This window comes from Aplidium turbinatum, chromosome 6 (genome assembly GCF_918807975.1).
Source record: "Aplidium turbinatum chromosome 6, kaAplTurb1.1, whole genome shotgun sequence".
Lineage (NCBI taxonomy): Eukaryota > Metazoa > Chordata > Ascidiacea > Aplousobranchia > Polyclinidae > Aplidium > Aplidium turbinatum.
In genome coordinates, this window is record NC_137477.1 from 20,181,515 (window position 1) to 20,200,931 (window position 19,417).

The 19,417-nt window shown below is 39.1% G+C and overlaps 1 protein-coding gene across 1 annotated transcript; it reads left to right on the forward strand.

The window, feature by feature from the left end:
* The first annotated feature begins 348 nt into the window (after positions 1-348).
* Positions 349-11,391, forward strand: LOC145772095 (protein phosphatase PTC7 homolog). Its single transcript, XM_082583920.1, has 7 exons — positions 349-612; positions 1,897-2,070; positions 2,204-2,383; positions 6,894-7,092; positions 7,251-7,374; positions 8,293-8,425; positions 8,774-11,391. The coding sequence occupies exons 1-7, from the start codon at positions 402-404 to the stop codon at positions 8,830-8,832; spliced, it is 1,080 nt and encodes a 359-aa protein (XP_082440046.1). The 5' UTR covers positions 349-401; the 3' UTR covers positions 8,833-11,391.
* The last annotated feature ends 8,026 nt before the right edge of the window (positions 11,392-19,417 follow it).

Here is a 19,417-nt window from a genome sequence, read left to right on the forward strand (position 1 = left end):
ACTGTTTACTGAGATGGACAATTTCAGATAACATATGAGCGTATCTAATTTTTTGTACTGGAATGTTTTTGTTAGTTTTTTATGCACATAAATTTTTGAGCATCTTGAAAATATCTAAAGTTGAAAATATCATGTCTATGTCATGTGTGATATATCTTGATGACTAAACTTGCTTTTTTGCACCTATTTATAAGAGAGTTATGTTACCTACACCTACAGCTCATGATGCATCCTACTGTATGGAAATAGCTTTGTTCTTTCTGATTATTATACTTATCAAAATGTGAATCCAATTATATCACATGTTCATTATCAAAACATTCACAAGCTACTTTAATTTCAGGTGACATAGGCTTAAGTGCTGGTGATATATTGGAGTATATACCTATCCAACCTTTTGCATGCCTCCAAACTTCCCTTTGAAGTTGAGCAAGCTGCTGTTAACATGGCAACCTCCACAAATTGTTTGTAAAATGTTTTCTATTGTTACGTATGGCCGTGTGTTGGCTCGTTCCTTGGCCAGTTCAATAGGCAGTAATGAGTTCAATCATGTTCCTATAGTATCATCATTTCCACGAAGGTCAATCCAAAATTGTTCTTATTCGTCACCAGGTATGTGATTTTATATGTACAGTAGTAGCATACTGCAGTACAGTAGTGGCTATTATTTTGGAATAACCTGTTGTCTTAAAAAGTTTGAGAGCTGCTTGCAAATTATCTGCATTAATCTTTTCATGGAAAAGTTAAGCACTTGGTGTTTTATGAAGAAAAAATTTATGCAAATTATAGGATTTCAACTGCTTTTATTTATGAAAAGCTAAACAATAGTAGACAGTGCAATTCACAGATCCGGCTTCAAATTAATGTTTATTGTTTCATACTGTATTCAACTATATGGGATCTATGCAGTCTACTTTCAGGTTATGGAAAACAAGTTTTAGGTGAAATTTTATGCTTAATCTTCAGTGTCTCCATCAAAAATCATAATGCATTTTTTTCTGTTTAAATTGGAAAATAGGTGGTGCCGGGTAGCAGAAGTAGGCTACAACTGAAGCAATAGTAGCTTAGCATACCTACTGCCGCCGCCACTCTAATCAAAATTTAGCACCGCTATCGCTACCAAACAGTTGCATATTACTGCCCACATCTGCATTCTGCATGTATCAATGTTTGTCAAGCAGGCCTATTCTAGGCTATTGAAAGTGTAAAATTATTTTATAAGATGCTGTTTGGGAAGGTTATGCAGTACCGTATATGAAAATACCATATGACATTGATCAAAACAAACATAATTGTAGATAAGAAGATACAGTCAACCCCGCTTAATCGGACCACATCGGGACCAAGCCAAATTGGTCCGATTAAGCGGGTGGTCCCATTAAACGGGGAGAACGAATTTCGTTACTTTTTTTCATCGTTTTTGAAAATAGTTTAAGCATTTTACATTTTACAATCATTCATTCTTCTGTACAGTACAGTATTCGGTGCTGCATCACAATTACTGCAATTCTCATTAGATGACAATTGACCTTATGACGTGACAACAAGCGTTTGTTTATCTGTAGCCTACTTCACTTTAAAATGGCTTAGCGAGAATGTAGCACGTTGCCCATCAACAACTCTTGACGCGTCACCTCGCAGAAAAATGTACAAAAAGTAAAAAACGTTAACCATAAAGGCCTATTTTAGGGCGGAAGATGGTCCGTTTAAGTGGGGTGGTGGTCCGTTTAAGCGGGAAAAATTGTACAGAAAAATGGATTTGGATTCCGAACCAGTGCAAAATGGTCCGAATAAGCGGGTGGTCCTATTAAACGTGGGCCGATTAAGCGGGGTTGACTGTAGTATCACTTTAGCCATCGTTAAGACCACAACGTTTTATTTCTTTATTGTCAACAGTGCATGCTGTCAACCCATGTAGATTGGTATCGGCAATATCAGGTTTTTCCAAGTTTGATTCCCCATCTCGAAGAACATCAAGGATACCACCCACTGCAGTACCTGCTTTTGATAAGAAGTTGTTTGGTGATGATGCTTGCTTCGTAACTTGCTACAATGCTGCTGATGTTTTAGGTACTAAACACTTTTAGACATAGAGTTCAGTGAAACGTTTTTATAATTATTTTTACTTCAAAATTCTAAATACTCAATCAGTTTTTGTCAGATTAGCCTTTGGAGTGCTTGTTTTCACTGTCTCAACCTGTAGGAGTTGCCGATGGTGTTGGTGGTTGGAGGCAGTATGGAATTGATCCTTCAAAATTTTCTAAGAAGCTAATGGAAACATGTGAAATGCTTGTTAAAACCGGACGGTTTGTCCCTAGTCAACCACTTGAACTGCTTGCATCGGGATACAAAGAAATTCTAGAGGACAAAGTGGCACCAGCAGGTATGCATAAGTTTTCTTTGTTTTAACTCTTACTAGTCCAAGGGCTCTGCTATTTACCACCCTCAAGCGCAAGGCAGTGGCGATGTAGCGCAAATACCCTATTTTTTACACTGCAGGTCACTGATTCCAGGGGTTTCTAGATGTAGGCTACTGGTTGTCCAACTGCCTGCCAATAGAAGAGTGCTTTACCTTTAAGTTTTGCTAGATGTTGTTGAAACATTTTGGCCAAACGGTTGATTCAAGATTATTTTAAACTCAAAAGCAATTTTTTTCAAATGAATTTAAAAGAAAACACAAATATCCACTATTAGTAGCCTATAGGTCAAGAGGTTTTGGCTCATTGAAGAAAATAACTTCGTTGTAGTTTAGCTTCAATGTCGTGGACAACATTGTGTTAGTTGTTCACACCACAATACACTGGCCTGTGTTGATGATGGCTTTTGTCTATGTTGAAATTAATTGTAACAACGATTATTTTAACGTTTGTCTAAGTATAGGCCTAGCTAGTTGTGCTGTGTCAGCTGGTGTGAGCATTTTACGTCATTTAAACCTGTTCATACGTACGTAGTGGCGTTTCCTGCCATCTGTTTGATGTTACGTCATACAAATGTATCACAAGTCAAATTGAATACCTTCTCCGTATCCGCAATCATGCTAGCCAGTAGCCACTGTTCAGTATGTCTTCGAACTTGATATTATTATTTGTGTGGTGCATAGTACAACAGTTAGTCATGTTAAATACTAATATTTTGTAACTATAAAACTATGGTTAACTTAGTGCCGTACTTGTTACTTGCTAACTTTGTGATATCGAATGATTGCAAGCGATAACAAAAAAGGTAACATATCGGCATTTATCATAGGTGACAAAAGAAAAAAATTAGGGAGCAAGTCTTTTAGGCGCAGACAGTTAGGCGCCGGTCAAATAGGCGTGCACACTGCACGTCAAGATATTTAGGTGCGGAACACTGTGGCGCCCGTTCATTTAGGTGCTATTCCTAGTAAAGTCTGCAGATTGTATCAGCTTGGCAGGTAGGGCAATGCTTTTCACACAAAATGTTATTTTGAACAGAAAAATATGTCATGGCTTTCATGAGTGAAGTAGCTTAAACCGGCAATGCTTTTCACACAAAATGTTATATTGAACAAAAAAATATATTGTTTTTTTAATGCGCGTGTTCGGCATTTATTTGTTGTTAGTCCAGGTTTGCGTCGGCGAAAGCTTCGTCAATAAATTTTTCAAGTTTCCAAACATGACTGAATTCACTTTTAGTTATAACTACACTAAACATCAGTAAAAAATATACCGTAGCCTATGTTGTGTTAGTCTCGAATGACCACAAAAACCTCAGTCATCGCTCACGTAGCAGTCCTTGCGTCGCCCAACGGCAGGTACGCGCACAGTGCTGCGTAATTACCATTGCGTGGCGTCTCAGGGCATAACATGTATTATGCCTTTTTTTACACTACATCTCCGCCCAAGCATCGAGGTACTGTAAAGACACCATACAGAAACAGGTGTATAACCACACATTGCAAATACAGTACGATAAACAGAATAAGTTTTCACACGGTTCATGGGAAGATAATAGGGTACGGTATTAAATAAGATCAGTTAAGCTTCTGTGAGCAAGTCTCATGTATACATTACAAGTTAAACAATCATGAAACTTCGCGGAACGTTGTCAACTTTCCTATCGTGAGACACTTTCAATGAAATATAGTAAATTAAAACAATATGCACTAGTAAGACACAACTAAAGTCCTGCATTATCTCCCCCCCAAAAAAAAACACAAGACGTACAGAACAAGACGTAAGCAGTTAATATGACAAACGTTCAGGTGGTTTTGAGATCCTGCCGGATCTTGTTCTTGTAGATTGGACGTCTTTTCCTCTTCGTAACTAGTTACGACTTTATCAGCTGATATCGACGAGACTTCCTGGTATTTATTGCTGCGGCATTGTCTTGCAAAGTGGCCTATCTTTGAACATTTAAAACAAGTAATGAATTCAGCTGGACATTTTTCGTTTTCGTAATGTTTATTTCTACCACATCGTTGGCAGCATTCTCGCTTCGGGAAGAACTTATTGCGACGTTTTCTTTCAACCCCGTCCACGTAGTCGAAATTGTTCTCCGCTCTACCTTGAAGTTCACCTTGTTGTTCTGCAATGCTTTCTGCGTGTCGTGCGGCGTCGATAGCTTTTTGTAAAGTTAACTCTGGGTCCATTTGCATGCGTTCGGACAGCGACTTATTTGTAATTCCTACGACGAGTCTGTCTCGCAATAGCTGATCAGACATAGCGCCATACTGACACTTTTCTATCATGCCATACAGAGAAGTAACATTAGTCATTAAAGCGCTCGCATGGCAGTTGATCTCGGCGGTTGAATACTGCTCTTTCGAAAATTACGTTATTGCGCAGTTTGAAATGGTTGTTGAAGCGTTCCTTGACTACGTCGTAGTTGATCGAATCGGCCTCTGATAACTTAAATGAAGAAAACACATCTTCACCTTTGCTTCCTAGCAAATAGACTAGAGAGTTGACTTGCACTTTTTCAGGTTTCGACGCTAATTGGGATGCTTGCCTATATCGTTCGAATCTTTTAATCCACTGGCTCCACTCGTTATGTTGCCAGTTAAACGCATCTGGTAACATTATCTGATGCGACATTTTATCTCACTTCTGACACCATGTTGTGTTAGTCTCGAATAATAATAATAATGTTATGGTTTTATTTATTGTCGCTCTACAACAGCTAAGGTCTTTTAGCGACAGGGCTCATTTTTAATTTATATCTGGTTTACGATGTTATCACATTATCACCCGACTCATTCTCACTGCGCTATGCAGGATAGAACACAATCGGTACCGTTTTTAAAGTCTTCGGTTTGACCCGACCTGGAATCGATCTCAGCTCTACCAGAGCCGAAGGCGAAACCACTCGGCCACTGAGCTGGTTGTTAGTCTCGAATGACCACAAAAACCTCAGTCATCGCTCACGTAGCAGTCCTTGCGTCGCCCAACGGCAGGTACGCGCACAGTGCTGCGTAATTACCATTGCGTGGCGTCTCAGGGCATAACATGAATTATGTCTTTACACTACAGCCTACATATTCAAGCGGTTGGTAGGCTTGAGTGAAGAGTTACTTAGTTTTCCGTTAAAACTTCGACTAGGTTTTGCCAAAGCTGAGCTGATACAATCTGCAGACTTTGCTAGGAATAGTAAGGCACAACACACAACAATCATTAAATTAAGTGCGGTCACTGGATTTTTTTACTAGTCTTGGTGCTTTTTGGCTTCATAGGCTACTTTTTGCAGAAACTTCATTCTGTGCACTCGCTATGCAACTTTCTGACTCTTTGATGAATTGGTTGTTTGTATGACGTCTACATCTACAACCTGCTCGAACCTGAAATATAATCACGCATAGCTAAAAATAGGTTGACAATGAAACAATAGCCAAATACTGCTTGGAAACTATATACTCGTGCGGTTAGAGTGTATGTTTAACTGTGTGAATTTGAATTAAACACTTTTCATTGCATGATGTGCATCAACTGCTGCCCAGTGCCCATTCAAAGTTTGTACCAAAATAAAGAACTTAGAAGGTGTACTGACTGTACTGTATACCTTAATCACTAAATCAGGTCATGGTATTGGTAACGTAAGCTACAAAAGAAATAAACAGACATATAATACCCATATTTTTCATACCAAATTTTCCTTTCTTTTGGGCTGTATCGAACATTCTAAGTTTTCTGAAATAACTGAAAAGTTTTAATAAACCTTTTGTTAATTTAGTGAATAAAATAAAATTAACTTTCTGCATGTCTGTAACCATTTTTTGGAACAGTTTTAAATATAAGTCATGTCCATTTAATGGGCTTCCTTACATGCAATGTTTCATTAGTAAACATGGTGATAGTTATTTGAACAACTGTGGGAATATTCTCTGAAATGGGTTTAGGAAATCTCCCTTAATTAACCTGGAAATACTGCACAGCATGTTATTAAACCTGCAGTGTTAGTCACTAAGGTATAATATTACCTTTAAAGAATTGTTTGTTGCGACTTTTTAATGAGTTAGTGCATTTTTTACTTCAGCTGCGCTTGGTAATATTTAAAGAAGTAGTTGTGAAATGTGAATAATGCAGTAGCTGGAAAAAAAAGTAATCTGCGTGGTGTTTTAAACAAGTAATCACTAACCAAAGTAACTTTTCCTTTGCAGTATTATTTTTATTCGTTGTGTGACACATTGGAATCCTATTCAGGTTTATCGTGCAACTTCGATTTTTTTGAGCCGATATCTCGTCCGTATCCCTACCGAGTTATAAATCACTAGTTTTGGTTTTCAACCATCTAATTGTACACGGTGCTAGTTATCTTGTGTTATTTCGTCCCAGTTAGATTATAAAAATGTCTATATCTGAGTAGTAGTAAGACATGTATGCTTTTTTTTTATCTGCTTACTGCTTAGCTTTTAATATGTAATGATTTTATCTTAGGAAGCTGCACGGCCTGCATTGTCGCACTAGACCGTACGAAACACACATTGCACACTGCCAATCTAGGTGACTCCGGCTTCATGGTGATTAGAAAAGGCAACGTCGTACACAGGTCAAGCGAGCAGCAACATTCCTTCAATACGCCCTATCAACTTTCGATGCCACCTGATGACCACAGAGGGGATGTTCTCAGAGACGCGTAAGTGGCTTCCATTCTTTGTACGTTTTTGAGTTGGCTTGCAGTTGAATGTGACAATGCTCACGCGTTCTTGGAAATAATTGGCTTTGCTCTAAGGGTAATATAAAGATACAAGCTTGTTACAATCTGACTTTGCTCTATTGGCTTTGTCTTTGCAGTGCCGAAGACGCGGACACGTCATCTTTTGACATTGAACTTGGAGACATTATATTAACTGCCACTGATGGAATATTCGACAATTTACCAGATAGTATAATTCTAGAAGAGTTGTCTTCCCTAAAGGTAACGCCCTTACAGAGTCGATTGTGCAATTCCCTAGTACGAGGGGTTGAGAAGTCATGCAACGTTTAATTTCTTCTATATTTGATTGTTTTGAAGATTGTGTGGTGATGACTAAGTGTCTTCGTTAAGAAGTAAAACAGGCATGATTGTCCCAAATCAATCTCGGCACAAACTAAAAGTTGCTGATGACTTTCTTCTACCGGAGAAACAGCTCTGAACATAAGATGAACGATGCAGTAAATAGGAACCTGGCAAAACGATTTTTCGATTGGCCAAGTAGTGGTAGACCATCTTCCAATACTGTTAGCACTGATCAGTGATCAGACCGATGTAATGATGAAGGGAAAATTGTACATAGTTTCATAAGGAAGTAACTTCACACCAGCCTTAAAACACGTTAGGTCTTTTGGCTGGGTATCCGCAATCTCATTTCTATATGTTTGGGCTCCTTAAAGAAAGTTTGAAAGAGACAGTTTTCCAAAATGTAGAAGTCAGAATAGCTATCGAAAACTGGTTGGAAGTCAAGGCTGCGAAGTTTTACATGTGCACTTATGCCAAAAGAAAGTTAAGAATGTTAGAAGGAAAAGGCATTTTCGAAAGTAGAAGATTACATGGAAAGGTAGCTATAAAAATTCAATGTCGCTAAAAACCTGGTTGCATTACTTTTTGAACCCCCTGTATCATTTTGTTGAAAGTAGTTTCTCTTTTGAAATTGAATACAGTCATCACAGCAATTCGAATATTTCTATTCGGCAACTTGTGTGCAGCTGCAGGCTAATGGCAGCTATAAGTCAATTGTATTGAGTTCGTGTTTGTTTTGTTTCTCATAGCAGCGCGGTCGCTTCTTTTGAACATTGCTGGGAGCTTGACTCTTAGAAGATATTTTCCTTGCTGCTAATACAAGTTTTCTTTTACCAGGATAGCAAATATGAAAGTGTGAAGCGAACCGCATGGAGCATCGCAGAGCAAGCCCTGCACAGATCATTCGACCCAGATTACATGTCACCATTTGCAAAGCAGGCTAGAAAAAATGGCTATGCAACGGTTAAAGGTATGAAATTGATATTCCGTTAACTTCAGTTACGGCGAGTTGGGTAGCACGTTATGGGTTTTAGTTACTTTGAAGGTAACTCAATGGATGTCAATGTTTTCCTTATCTTTTCATCTAACGAGCTACATAAAATGTGGAAATAGGCTACTGATTTGCACTGAACAAGTTTATAGTATTTTGTAGACCTAACGTCTTTTCCCTAGTTTATCCCTATATCACGATGTGCTGTAACATCTCCAAAGTTCCAAAAATTTTGCGAAAACATTAGCTCTTAAGACGCTCTTAATTTTTGCTCTATTTTAAATATTTAAACGGATAACCATTAACCATAAGACCATGAATATTTAGGTGGTAAACCGGACGACATCACGATACTATTGTCCATGGTAACGGGGGCAGGCGATTGAATAATTCTTCAACGGAAAATTTCAAAAAGTTTCTTCCTGTTCATTGGATGGTGTCACTGCATTGACAGAGACACCAACCTTCAGTTTGCTATCGATTGCCATAAAAACCTCAGTCAAGTTCCAACAGAACTTTACCACAAGCCTACGTATAAACTAAGTTGAAGAACGTCTTGAATCATTGACGTTGTTTTAAGTCCAGTGAAAAATGTTGTATCAATGTTCATCACTGTAAAATAAACGCAACGTCGTGCAACAGGACATTAGCCAAACCATATGACGTATGCCATTGGCCTACACATTGTCTTTGTTGTTCGTGGACTAAGTAATTGACGGTTGTACGCGCTAAAATTACACAATGTGAATTGGTGTTATGCTTCATTCAATAAGCTTTGTGGCGTTAAAAAGAAGAAAAAAAGATATGTACTACGTTAAGTTTCATCCTTGCATTTTTATTGCGAGATCAATCATATGCTTCGAAGCCGGGGAATTACAACTGATGTGTCTTGTTCCAAAAAGGGTTTCTGTGGGGTCAAAACTTGTTGCTCTTTGGATATATTTGTAGAGCACGCTAGCTTGGAAATATTTGTGGCTGTATGTGAACGTTCCTTCCGAGTCGAAACAATGACTTTACTAATTTTTTTCGCAGCCTTTATGTCAGTGGTTCCCAACCGGGGAGGATTCCCCTCAAAGAAGAAATTTTATGATTTTAGGGAAAAATTTATGTTTATTTTCAAGTTAATATTCAACCTTTTTTTTAAATTTTCAAGTTGATCAATTAATTACACCACTTTATATTGTAGATAGGAAAAGTTTTGAATTTATTTTGTCGTATCCCGATTTTTGTGTAATAGTCGAAGAATTTTGATTGCATAGACTGGAAAGGAATGTTTGTATCTAACAAAGAAATGCATGCAGAGTGTCATTTAGCATGCAAACGATGGGCATTCAATTAACATTCTGGCGCCATAGTGTACAGAATACAGATGCTCTTTTACCTTCAGCTGCGCGGCTGAATCGTCAACTTAATTGTTCTCTATTCCACTGGCAGTTTTGTTCAGGCTTGCTGGTGGGCAAAGGGTAATGTAGTATCGTACGCTACTGACATTTTTTTATCGTAAACTTTCTGTAAAAAGTGAATTTTCTGTCGAAAAAATCAAAATCCATTGTTGCAAGGTTATTTTTATTTAAATCAGACTACCGTAGTTGTTTTATGACAACCCATGCTGTAACTACGGCGGATACAACAACTACTCCTTTACAATGATAGTTCAGAGCAGATGTGCAAAATGAGTGATCGTAAAAACAATGTTTCAGCTCTTTCCGCCATATGCTGCCCACTTAATGTAACAGAAGAGGAATGAAAAGCTCCAACTTAAGTAAAGGAAAAAGTGCGTCAAAAAAGGTTGGGAACCACTGTGTCAGGTGATGCATATCAGCTGGCTATTCAGTAGTTTCTTCCTGACCACTTTCATCATTAACCTCTAAACTTTTTGCTACGTTGAAAACAAAAGATCGATACTCTTTGCGATGAATATTATTGTGACTGAAGTAAAGGAAATTGCTGTTTTAAGCTACAACTTCTTAGCAATACGCCGGATCATGTGACGCGGCCACCAGTTTTCGGTTTTTACTCATTTTTCATATACATTTGTTTCGGGGCTGGTCGCATTGGCGAGGTAGTGCTTTAGTTCATAAGCTGTCATGCTGAATTGCTCTTGAGGTTGAATTGAATAGTTCAATTGATCTTGAGCAAGAGTGAAGTTTTAATTTATTGCATCTGATTGTTTGCTGTTTATTTTTGTTTTGTTAATAAAAGTAGTGAAATATCATTCAGCAAGTGTTGTAGTTAGCTTGGTGATCATCATATTTCGAACATTACTCGGATGGAACTCGAAGTGGTGTTCGAAGGAGAAGTCCTTGACGTTTATTATCGCGTTTTGACGTAACTAGTATCAACATATGCTTTTGGTATTGCACCGTTTACGTCGACGCCATAAGTTTCGTTGATATTACCTTCAGAGCTTACATCTATTGGAATTAAGCAACATTGCGATCTAGCTGAAGCATTAAAGCATCAGCAACCAGTTCGGCTCTCGGATCATTAGTCATACAATTTGCAATTCCTCCACCTGACATGCGGCTGTGTCCTTAGAATGTGTACCAACGCTCAGCAAGCGTCGCTTCACGAGAGGAAGAATTGTAAGACAGCCGATAGGCTAATTCTTACCACTGTGACATGGAAATTTGTTTTCAGTTCCCAATAGTGTCGTGCTCAAGTTCTCTGTGTTCAAGGTATCCAGTTAAAACTGCAAGTTCAACAAATTTATTGCAGTTTGATGTTTAGCAGTATACCTTATTAACGTTTTTTTGGAGCCGTTTGCTTTAGTCGAGTTTGCGTTTTGATTTTTGGTGTCCATACTGTTACACTTGATGTTACACGCAACTGTTTAATCTTACATGTTAATTCATGAGTTAGAACATATTCAATCAATTTTCGAAATTGCGTTCGGTTTTTCTCTTAGGTTTGTTTTGTTCAATAAAAATATTACTGTAAAAGCTGTTGAAAGTTTGCCACTCCAGTCGGATCTAGAAAAAAGGGAAGCGTCAGCACGTGATTGAGTAGGCTAACCTGTCCTATGAGGTTGTTGATTTACTCAGATGTCCAAGCCATGTAGCCTACAGCAGATCAGACCATTTCTTTTAAATCCAGGCTTAGGCTGTTTTAAACTACAACGTGGTTAAAGATTTAGATCAAGTGAGCTGGAATGCAAGGAAGCCGATCTTGGTATTCACCTTCAAACGTGCCATTAAGTGTCTCGCTGTAGACGCAGCCGCGTTCTCTGAAGTGGTGCCCCTCCGAACGTCATACAAAAGTTCTCACCACCATATGCACTATGCAGTCAACAATTATCGTAACTTCATCTAATGTATTAGCTAAAGTGTTTTCGCAGTTAATCTGTCTTAACAATCAATGAATGGTTTAGGGGCTGTTCATAAAAGACGTCCGCAGTTAGGGTCAAAGGGTTCCTGTGATGCGGACATTCTTACAATGCACAAACAACAAAATCATCTGACCCCGCGTCGACATACCGATTTCACAACCAGGTTGGCGTCTGATCGCTAAACCTGGAGCGATTGACACGCACAAAAATCAGCTGTGGCCGAGTGGTTAGCGCGTTGGGCTCGCAGTCGAGAGCCTGCATGTTCGACTCCAGCCACCCGCACTTGCTGTTGTTTCTCTGGGCAAGAAACTTTACGATTATTGCCTCTACCCAGTGATCGATTTCGAGTAATGGGTAGTACCAAATTTAAGTCATAAGTAGAGTAGACAACCGGAAACAGACATTGCAGTCGGCTGCAGCGTGGGTCAGGTGTACGTCGGAAGGCGTACACCGATGCATAGCGCTCAAGTCCGCTTTCCCGCAATGCAGGGTAAAGATATGAAAAACAAACAAAACAAAATCATCTGACCCCGCGTCGACATACCGATTTCACAACCAGGTTGGCGTCTGATCGCTAAACCTGGAGCGATTGACACGCACAAAAATCAACCAAGTACAGTACAGGCATGGCCATTTTAAAATAACGGATCCTTCAGAACCAGATCTAAATTATGGAAGCGTAATAAGATACTCTCCAAATGTTTGCCGCTGCAGCACCGCGTTCTGGCTCTGGTTACACAACTTCTTGTGCGGAAATGCAATCGTAAAAGAATTTGGTGTAGTCTACACTAGCACTTGAAAAGTATCACAACGCAGCTTTGTTCAAATATTTTCAAGCTTTCGGAGATATCGGTAATGTCCGCAAGGGGAGATTGACACAGTGCGGAAATGTGTGGAGGGGTAGATTTTTTACAATTTTATGAGGACGTCTTTTTTGCACAGCCGCTTAGTCAATTAATTATCTAAATTCGTGTAGCCACTGACGTGGAAGCTGATTCAAGAAGGTATTTTCTTCTCTCGCTGTTGCTTCACTACTCAAAACTCAATTAATGCTTGCAAAACTGTAATAAGTATAGTAAAATTAATATAAATCAACGGCTGAAACACAATGCCATAAGTTAGGTTTAATCACAAGTCACAGCATTGTGATAAATGCAATGCAGATAGAAGTAGTTGGAGCTTTGACAGAGTCTATATTGTTACACAAATAAAATTAAAGTACAGTATCATCGCAGGATTTCAACATACAGTACGGTACAGTATAAAAAATAATGCTTTCTTGAAGCCACTAGATATGTAGATACTGTATAATTATAACACAGTACAAGAAAATATGATGAAGTTTGGAACATGAAATGTTTAACCAACTTTCAGTTAAAGCTCAAAAATGAATTTGGATGCATTGTCATGTGGACTTTTGCAGTTGAGTCAATTGCTCTCCAGTTTTCCGATTAGCAGCAATAGAAAGTTTGATTTCGCAGCAACAATAATTGAATCACAATAACTAAAATTCTAGGCAATGAAACTATGATGGTGGTGCTCTATGAGTGTTCTGAGAACACTGTTTTCATTGTGCATGTGCTCATTGAGTATATGTACAATTGTACATTAAACTGTGTTGAACCATATTATCATGAATAACACAAAATACAGTAGAATTCGCCTATAACGGCACCTCTGGGGGATTGCGAAAACTGACGTTATAGCCGAATTGACGTTATGGACGAACTACCGCAAACTATTCCAAAACTGTCTTTTGATTAAAGAAAGAGGTGTATAATCCAGTCAGGTTTACTGTGTACCACCAAACTGACAAAAGCCAAACTGTCACGCAGAAAATACAGTAAACAAAGAAAATGTTTTTAAAAAAATAACCTACAGCGAACGGTACAGGAAATTTGTGCAATACAGCTCGTTACATATAGTAGTAGAGAAGTTCATTGTTTATTAGCAAAAAAGGCATTGATCTTCAGCTGTTTTGACACGGATTTCTCTACCACATAGCGTTCAGCTTTTGCTAAATAATGTAGGATTTGCTCGCTATCGTCGTGACTTCGGAAGTATCGGTCTAGTTGTCTGATTGACTTCAGGGCTTCTGCTGGGGTTGAAACGGCTTCTACAGGATCGTTGCCATCACCATCATCATCGGCCTTTTTACACGTGATAGTTTTTCACGCGGGAAAAAAAGTTAATTCAGTTAATTAGTTTATACAGTACTGCACGTACAGCTGTTGCTTTGAGTTGTTTAAAGGTCAGCTGTAGAGCTGCTTTTTACTCTGACAGTTTTTCACGCGGGAAAAAAGTTAATTCAGTTAATTAAATTCCCTGCTGCGAACGACGTAGCAAAATAAAGGGAAGACATTTTGCAAGCAGCAGCGCTAACTGGATTAAAAGACTGACCGTTTGTGGTGAAGGTGATGGCTTAAAGTGACGTTACAAACGAACAAAAGACGTCTGGGGACCAATAAAGGGTGCTGTTACATGCAAATTGACGTTATAGGCGATGCTGTTGTAGCCGAACTACAATGTACGTAAAAGATAGGAATTCTGCCGGGACCGAGCGAAATGTGACGTAATAGGCGAATTGACGTTATAAACGAAGCCGTTATAGACGAATTCTACTGTAAAGGAATTTTTGTTTCAGAGTGAGAATTAAGTTTATTGGGACTATCAACATAAATACATAATAAACATGCGAAAGCTGTGGCAACACATATATGATGCATTTGTACCGTACATCAACCATTACTTTAAAGTGTGTCAAAGAATTTTTTACAATTTTAACTGAAATTACAAATGATATTTTAGTCTGCATAGTCATATTATAATATATTCAATTATTCATGGTGGCATCAACATTTTCCAAACAATTAACAATCTAGAAAATCGATAACAATATATATGTACATGTTGCTAAAAGAAAAAAGACATGCATAAAGCAGTTAGATGGGACAACCAAAACTAGATTTATGCCAGGCATGAAGCCATCTCAGGGTATTTGTAAAGACCTGTAATACATTCATACTGCGTCAGAACAGATATTAGTTTACTTTTGATACTGAAATAAAAATCGAACAAAACTTTACATAAGCACTTTTTAGGTATAAACGTAGCATGACATGGTGATAAAAATACAAGCATTACTCACACACACACATCGATTCAATAACTTCAGAAATTACAAACAATTTGTGACACAGAGTATGTCTTCATAATTTGTTGTAGATTTTGTAGATTCTGAAGTCCATGCAACGAGAATATGCCACTGATTCAAAATGAAAACCATTAGGAAAAGTTTGAAAAGACATTCAGGAACACAATTTTTTCACATTATGTGCAACAGTCAAAATAAAAATATGCACATTTCTTGCCATGTTGAATTAGATATAAGTTCATCGCATACAAATTCACAGGGTTAAGAGTTATCCAAACAAAAATAAACATACAATTGTTGTGCAATTTATGAAAATTAATGGCACACGCATTACTGTCCTAACAGAACGAATCAGATTAAGAAGTTGAGTTTTCACTCCTGGCTCTTCTCCAAACCCACTTGTTCCACGTTCTGCCCCCCAACCAAATTTTGACAAAAATCTTTCTTCATTGAGAATTGCAGCAGCATTTATGAAAAAAATAGAGGCTTCAATCAGTGAATAAAGAGAGAATCCCATGTTCATCAAATTTTTTTTACAAAACAGTCACGCAGGCTAACATAAATTATATATATACAAAACAACTATAATATATGAAAGGTCTAAAATGTTATATTTTGCCATGCCATATTTTAAACTAATTGTCCTGTCTTGGTATCAAGCATGTCATAATGTCCATGTTTTGTCACTTCTACAAATATTCCAGACCTCTGCTATGCTTGGAATACATATATATATATTGTTTTTGTTGACAAGGTCAGAAATAAAAACAAACTTAACTGTTATAGTATGGTAGGTAGTTTGTACAATATTTACAGTATATTGTGAAGAAAGGGGCGTTCTTCCCGGCTATCAGCACAAGGCTGAGCACTCACTAGTACAGCGAGCAGTTGCGATTCGCTAACCATAACGGTGTAGCTTCCACGCTAGCCATTCAGACCATCCAATCAACAATATGTTTCTCGGCAGCCGATTTGTAGCAAGAATTGACAGCGATAGACACCGTGTTTCGCCCATGAGGCTGGGTTCGTCAGTATCGCACCACTAATTCTGCCAGAGGTATTCGACCACCGCTTTACCAGTCAGTTTAACTCTTATCTTTGTGGAAGTGAGTGCTCAGCCTTGTGCTGATAGCCGGGAAGAACGCCCCTTTCTTCACAATGTCCTCCGCCCTGGCGCCTGCTGGTTTTGTTGGCTCTTTTCTTTCCACAAAGATAAGAGTTAAACTGACTGGTAAAGCAGTGGTCGAATACCTCTGTGGCAGTGCTCGCCGAATCAAAGCTTACTCTTCTCCAGTGCTTACTTACTTACTCTCATCAGATACTGAGATAGCGGATAAGCCCATGTCCAACACAGAGTCCAAGACATCGACTCCAAAAGAACCCTTGCTAAAGCGGAGATCGATTGCCCAACCAGCATCTCCCAGGACGACGAATCCCAGAGACCACGACGCATCCCACGCCAGCTCCAAGGATGCGTCGGTCTCAGTTGACAATGACAACTCGTCAACTGACTCGGAGTCCGTTTCTTCGAGAGAGTCTACGCGGGCTGAACTGACCGGGACCTCTCCTCTCCATCGAAATGTCTTCAGTTCGGTGGATGAGCTCACGGACTCAGACGGCGTCCCATCCAACTACACGGTCTAGTCCAAAACTCTTAAACTTTAATCTGCTTTTTCTCTATCTATAATCATGTTCACAGATACGGAGAGTGACGATTCGGACGCCGGACTGGGCAACCTCAAGGTTGGCTCAATGAACATCAACGGAATATCCAAGAAATTGCGAGATGTCAAACAGTTCTTTACATCTCACAGACTCTCTGTACTGGCAATTCAGGAAACACACAGAATCCCCACCGATCAACTCGAGACGTGGGCTCAACATAACAATTACATAACATATACAAACATAGAACCTGATAGAACCCCCTTCTATGCAGGGACAATGTTCATCGTAAAGAAGGACATACACGATAGGTCCGAAATCACACATCACACAATAGTACAAAATCGAATACATCACCTCAACATCAAATGTGGTAAAAATAACATAAACATATTCAATGCATACCTTCCGCAGAGCAACGGAGAGAGAAAGTCATGCTTTGAACTGCTCTCCGAGGCTATGCTGGAATATGAACATCAACATGTGGTCTTACTTGGTGATTTTAACGTGATCCTTGATCCGTTGGACACTGCTAAGCCGCAATTTTTCTTCACTACACCGGATAAAACAGCACTTAGAACATTAATACATCATAACCAATTGACAGACATATTCAGACAAGAATATCCTTACAAAAGACTGTTCACGCGCCAAAACCACAACAGTAAGACCAGGATAGATAGAATATACATAAATGAACATGCACTTGAAAATTATCATAACATCAAACATGAATACTTCACATCATCAGACCACTGCACATTACCAATAATTCATCTAAAATATCAACAACACACCAAATGGGGTGAATATTCATACAAAATCAATAACAGCATATTAGAATATGCTCACGTCATAACAGAGCTCGAAACGGCTTGGGAAAATTGGACCATAAACGTACCACAAATAGAACCACCAGACATGCTTATAAGGTGGGATCATGGCAAGAAAATGTTGAAAAATCGACTGATTGAACTCTCGCAAGATGTCGCACTCAAGCGTAGAGAAGATTACAATCAAGCGAAAAATATGCTCCACACTCTGGACGCTCATCCAGACCACGTCCTGGAAGATCGTCGCCCGGAATTCTTGGAGAAAATCAACAACTTCTACGATTATAAAGCAGTCGGATCGCAAATCAGATCCAGAACTATCCCAACTAGCGATGAAGAGCCATCTAAAAGCTTCTTCAAAGCAGAGGAACAAAATTGTAAAAGTACCTCTATCACTGAGATACACGACGCAAACAACACAACTCTCACCAAGAAAGAAGACATTCTCAAAGAAGTACACAGCTTCTACCACTCCCTATGGGGCATAGAAGACCACATCAACCCTCAAGAACAGAACAGTTACCTAAACATTCTGGGAGAGGCCAAAATTGAAGAAGACGCAGCTGAACAAGCAGAACAGCTCATAACTCTAAAAGAAGTAAAAACCGCCATCGATTCTCTTAACAAGGATTCTGCACCTGGATCAGATGGTCTCGGCTCATTTTTCTACCAAAAATGCTGGCATTTCCTGAAACACGACATTCTAGAGATGCTTACAAATTGCTACTTGAGAAAAACAATGACTCCCTCAATGAGAGAAGCAAAAGTGAAGTTAATCTTTAAAAAAGGTGAAAAAGAAAAGCTCAAAAATTGGAGACCGATCTCTCTACTCAACACTGATTACAAGATCCTGAGTAAAATCCTCTCCAACAGACTCACACCCATGATCACAAACCTGATTTGTCCGAATCAGAAATGTGGACTGCCAAACCGCAGAATAGAGCATGTTACAATGAATATACAAGCTGCCCTGGAAGCTTCTCAAACACAACACAGGGACTTGTACGTCATGATAACTGACTTTGAAAAAGCTTTCGATAGAGTTAGTCACTCCTTCCTCTATGGAATCTTGAAGAAAATCGGAGTAAAACCAATAATGATGAATTACCTGTCATTAGTTTACCACAAAACAAAAAGCAAGATAGAAATCAATGGAGCTTTAACAAAACGAATAAACGTTAAAAGGGGCATACGACAGGGTTGTCCCCTCAGCATGCTCTATTTCATAATCTGTGCTGACGTTCTCACCCGACGCATAGAGAAAAACCATCTGATCAACGGTTTTCGCTTTTCCAAGCTGACAATCAAAATCCAGCAATATGCGGACGACACCACATTCATCACAAGAGACATTCCATCTCTCAAGGAAATCAACAAAGAACTAGCCATCTACCAGACGATGTCCGGCCAGAAAGTGAACCAGGGAAAGACCCAGATCCTGGCGTCCAAACCTGACCTGGCCCAAAGAGCTCAGCAGCTCTTTCCAGAAGCTGCGATCTTGAACAACGTCAAGATCCTGGGCATCTGGCTAGGCACAAACAAAACACAACTTGACAAGATGAACTGGCAGACCGCCATCAAGAAAACTCAAACGATCGCCAACATCCACAAACCACGAAGACTCTCCCTCTATGGAAAGATCTCGATCATCAACACTCTCTTGGTACCCGTCACTTTGCATCTCAGTAGAGTGCTGATGCCAACGAAACAACACATCAAAGAACTAAACAAAATCCTCTTCGACTTCCTCTGGCATCCTTCGCCATTCGAACAACTCCAGAGAAGCAAGACGTTTCCTCCTGTCAAAAATGGAGGCATCAACATGGTGGACATCCAATCAAAATTCCAAACTAGTCGCATAGACAGAATTCGGCACCTCTTCCCACTAGAAGACGCCACCGAAATCTGGCACGAATGGGCCATGTTCAATTTGAGCTACAGAATGAGACACATTAATCCTCATCTGTTCTCCAACAGCATTCCGCATGCTC

Bases quoted from the DNA above. Each gene is read 5' to 3' on its own strand.
- LOC145772095 (XM_082583920.1), top strand. From the start codon at position 402: ATGCCTCCAAACTTCCCTTTGAAGTTGAGCAAGCTGCTGTTAACATGG. The intron at 613-1,896 runs GTATGTGATTTT...TATTGTCAACAG, and splicing joins TTGTTCTTATTCGTCACCAG to TGCATGCTGTCAACCCATGT. The intron at 8,426-8,773 runs GTATGAAATTGA...ATGAATATTTAG, and splicing joins TGGCTATGCAACGGTTAAAG to GTGGTAAACCGGACGACATC.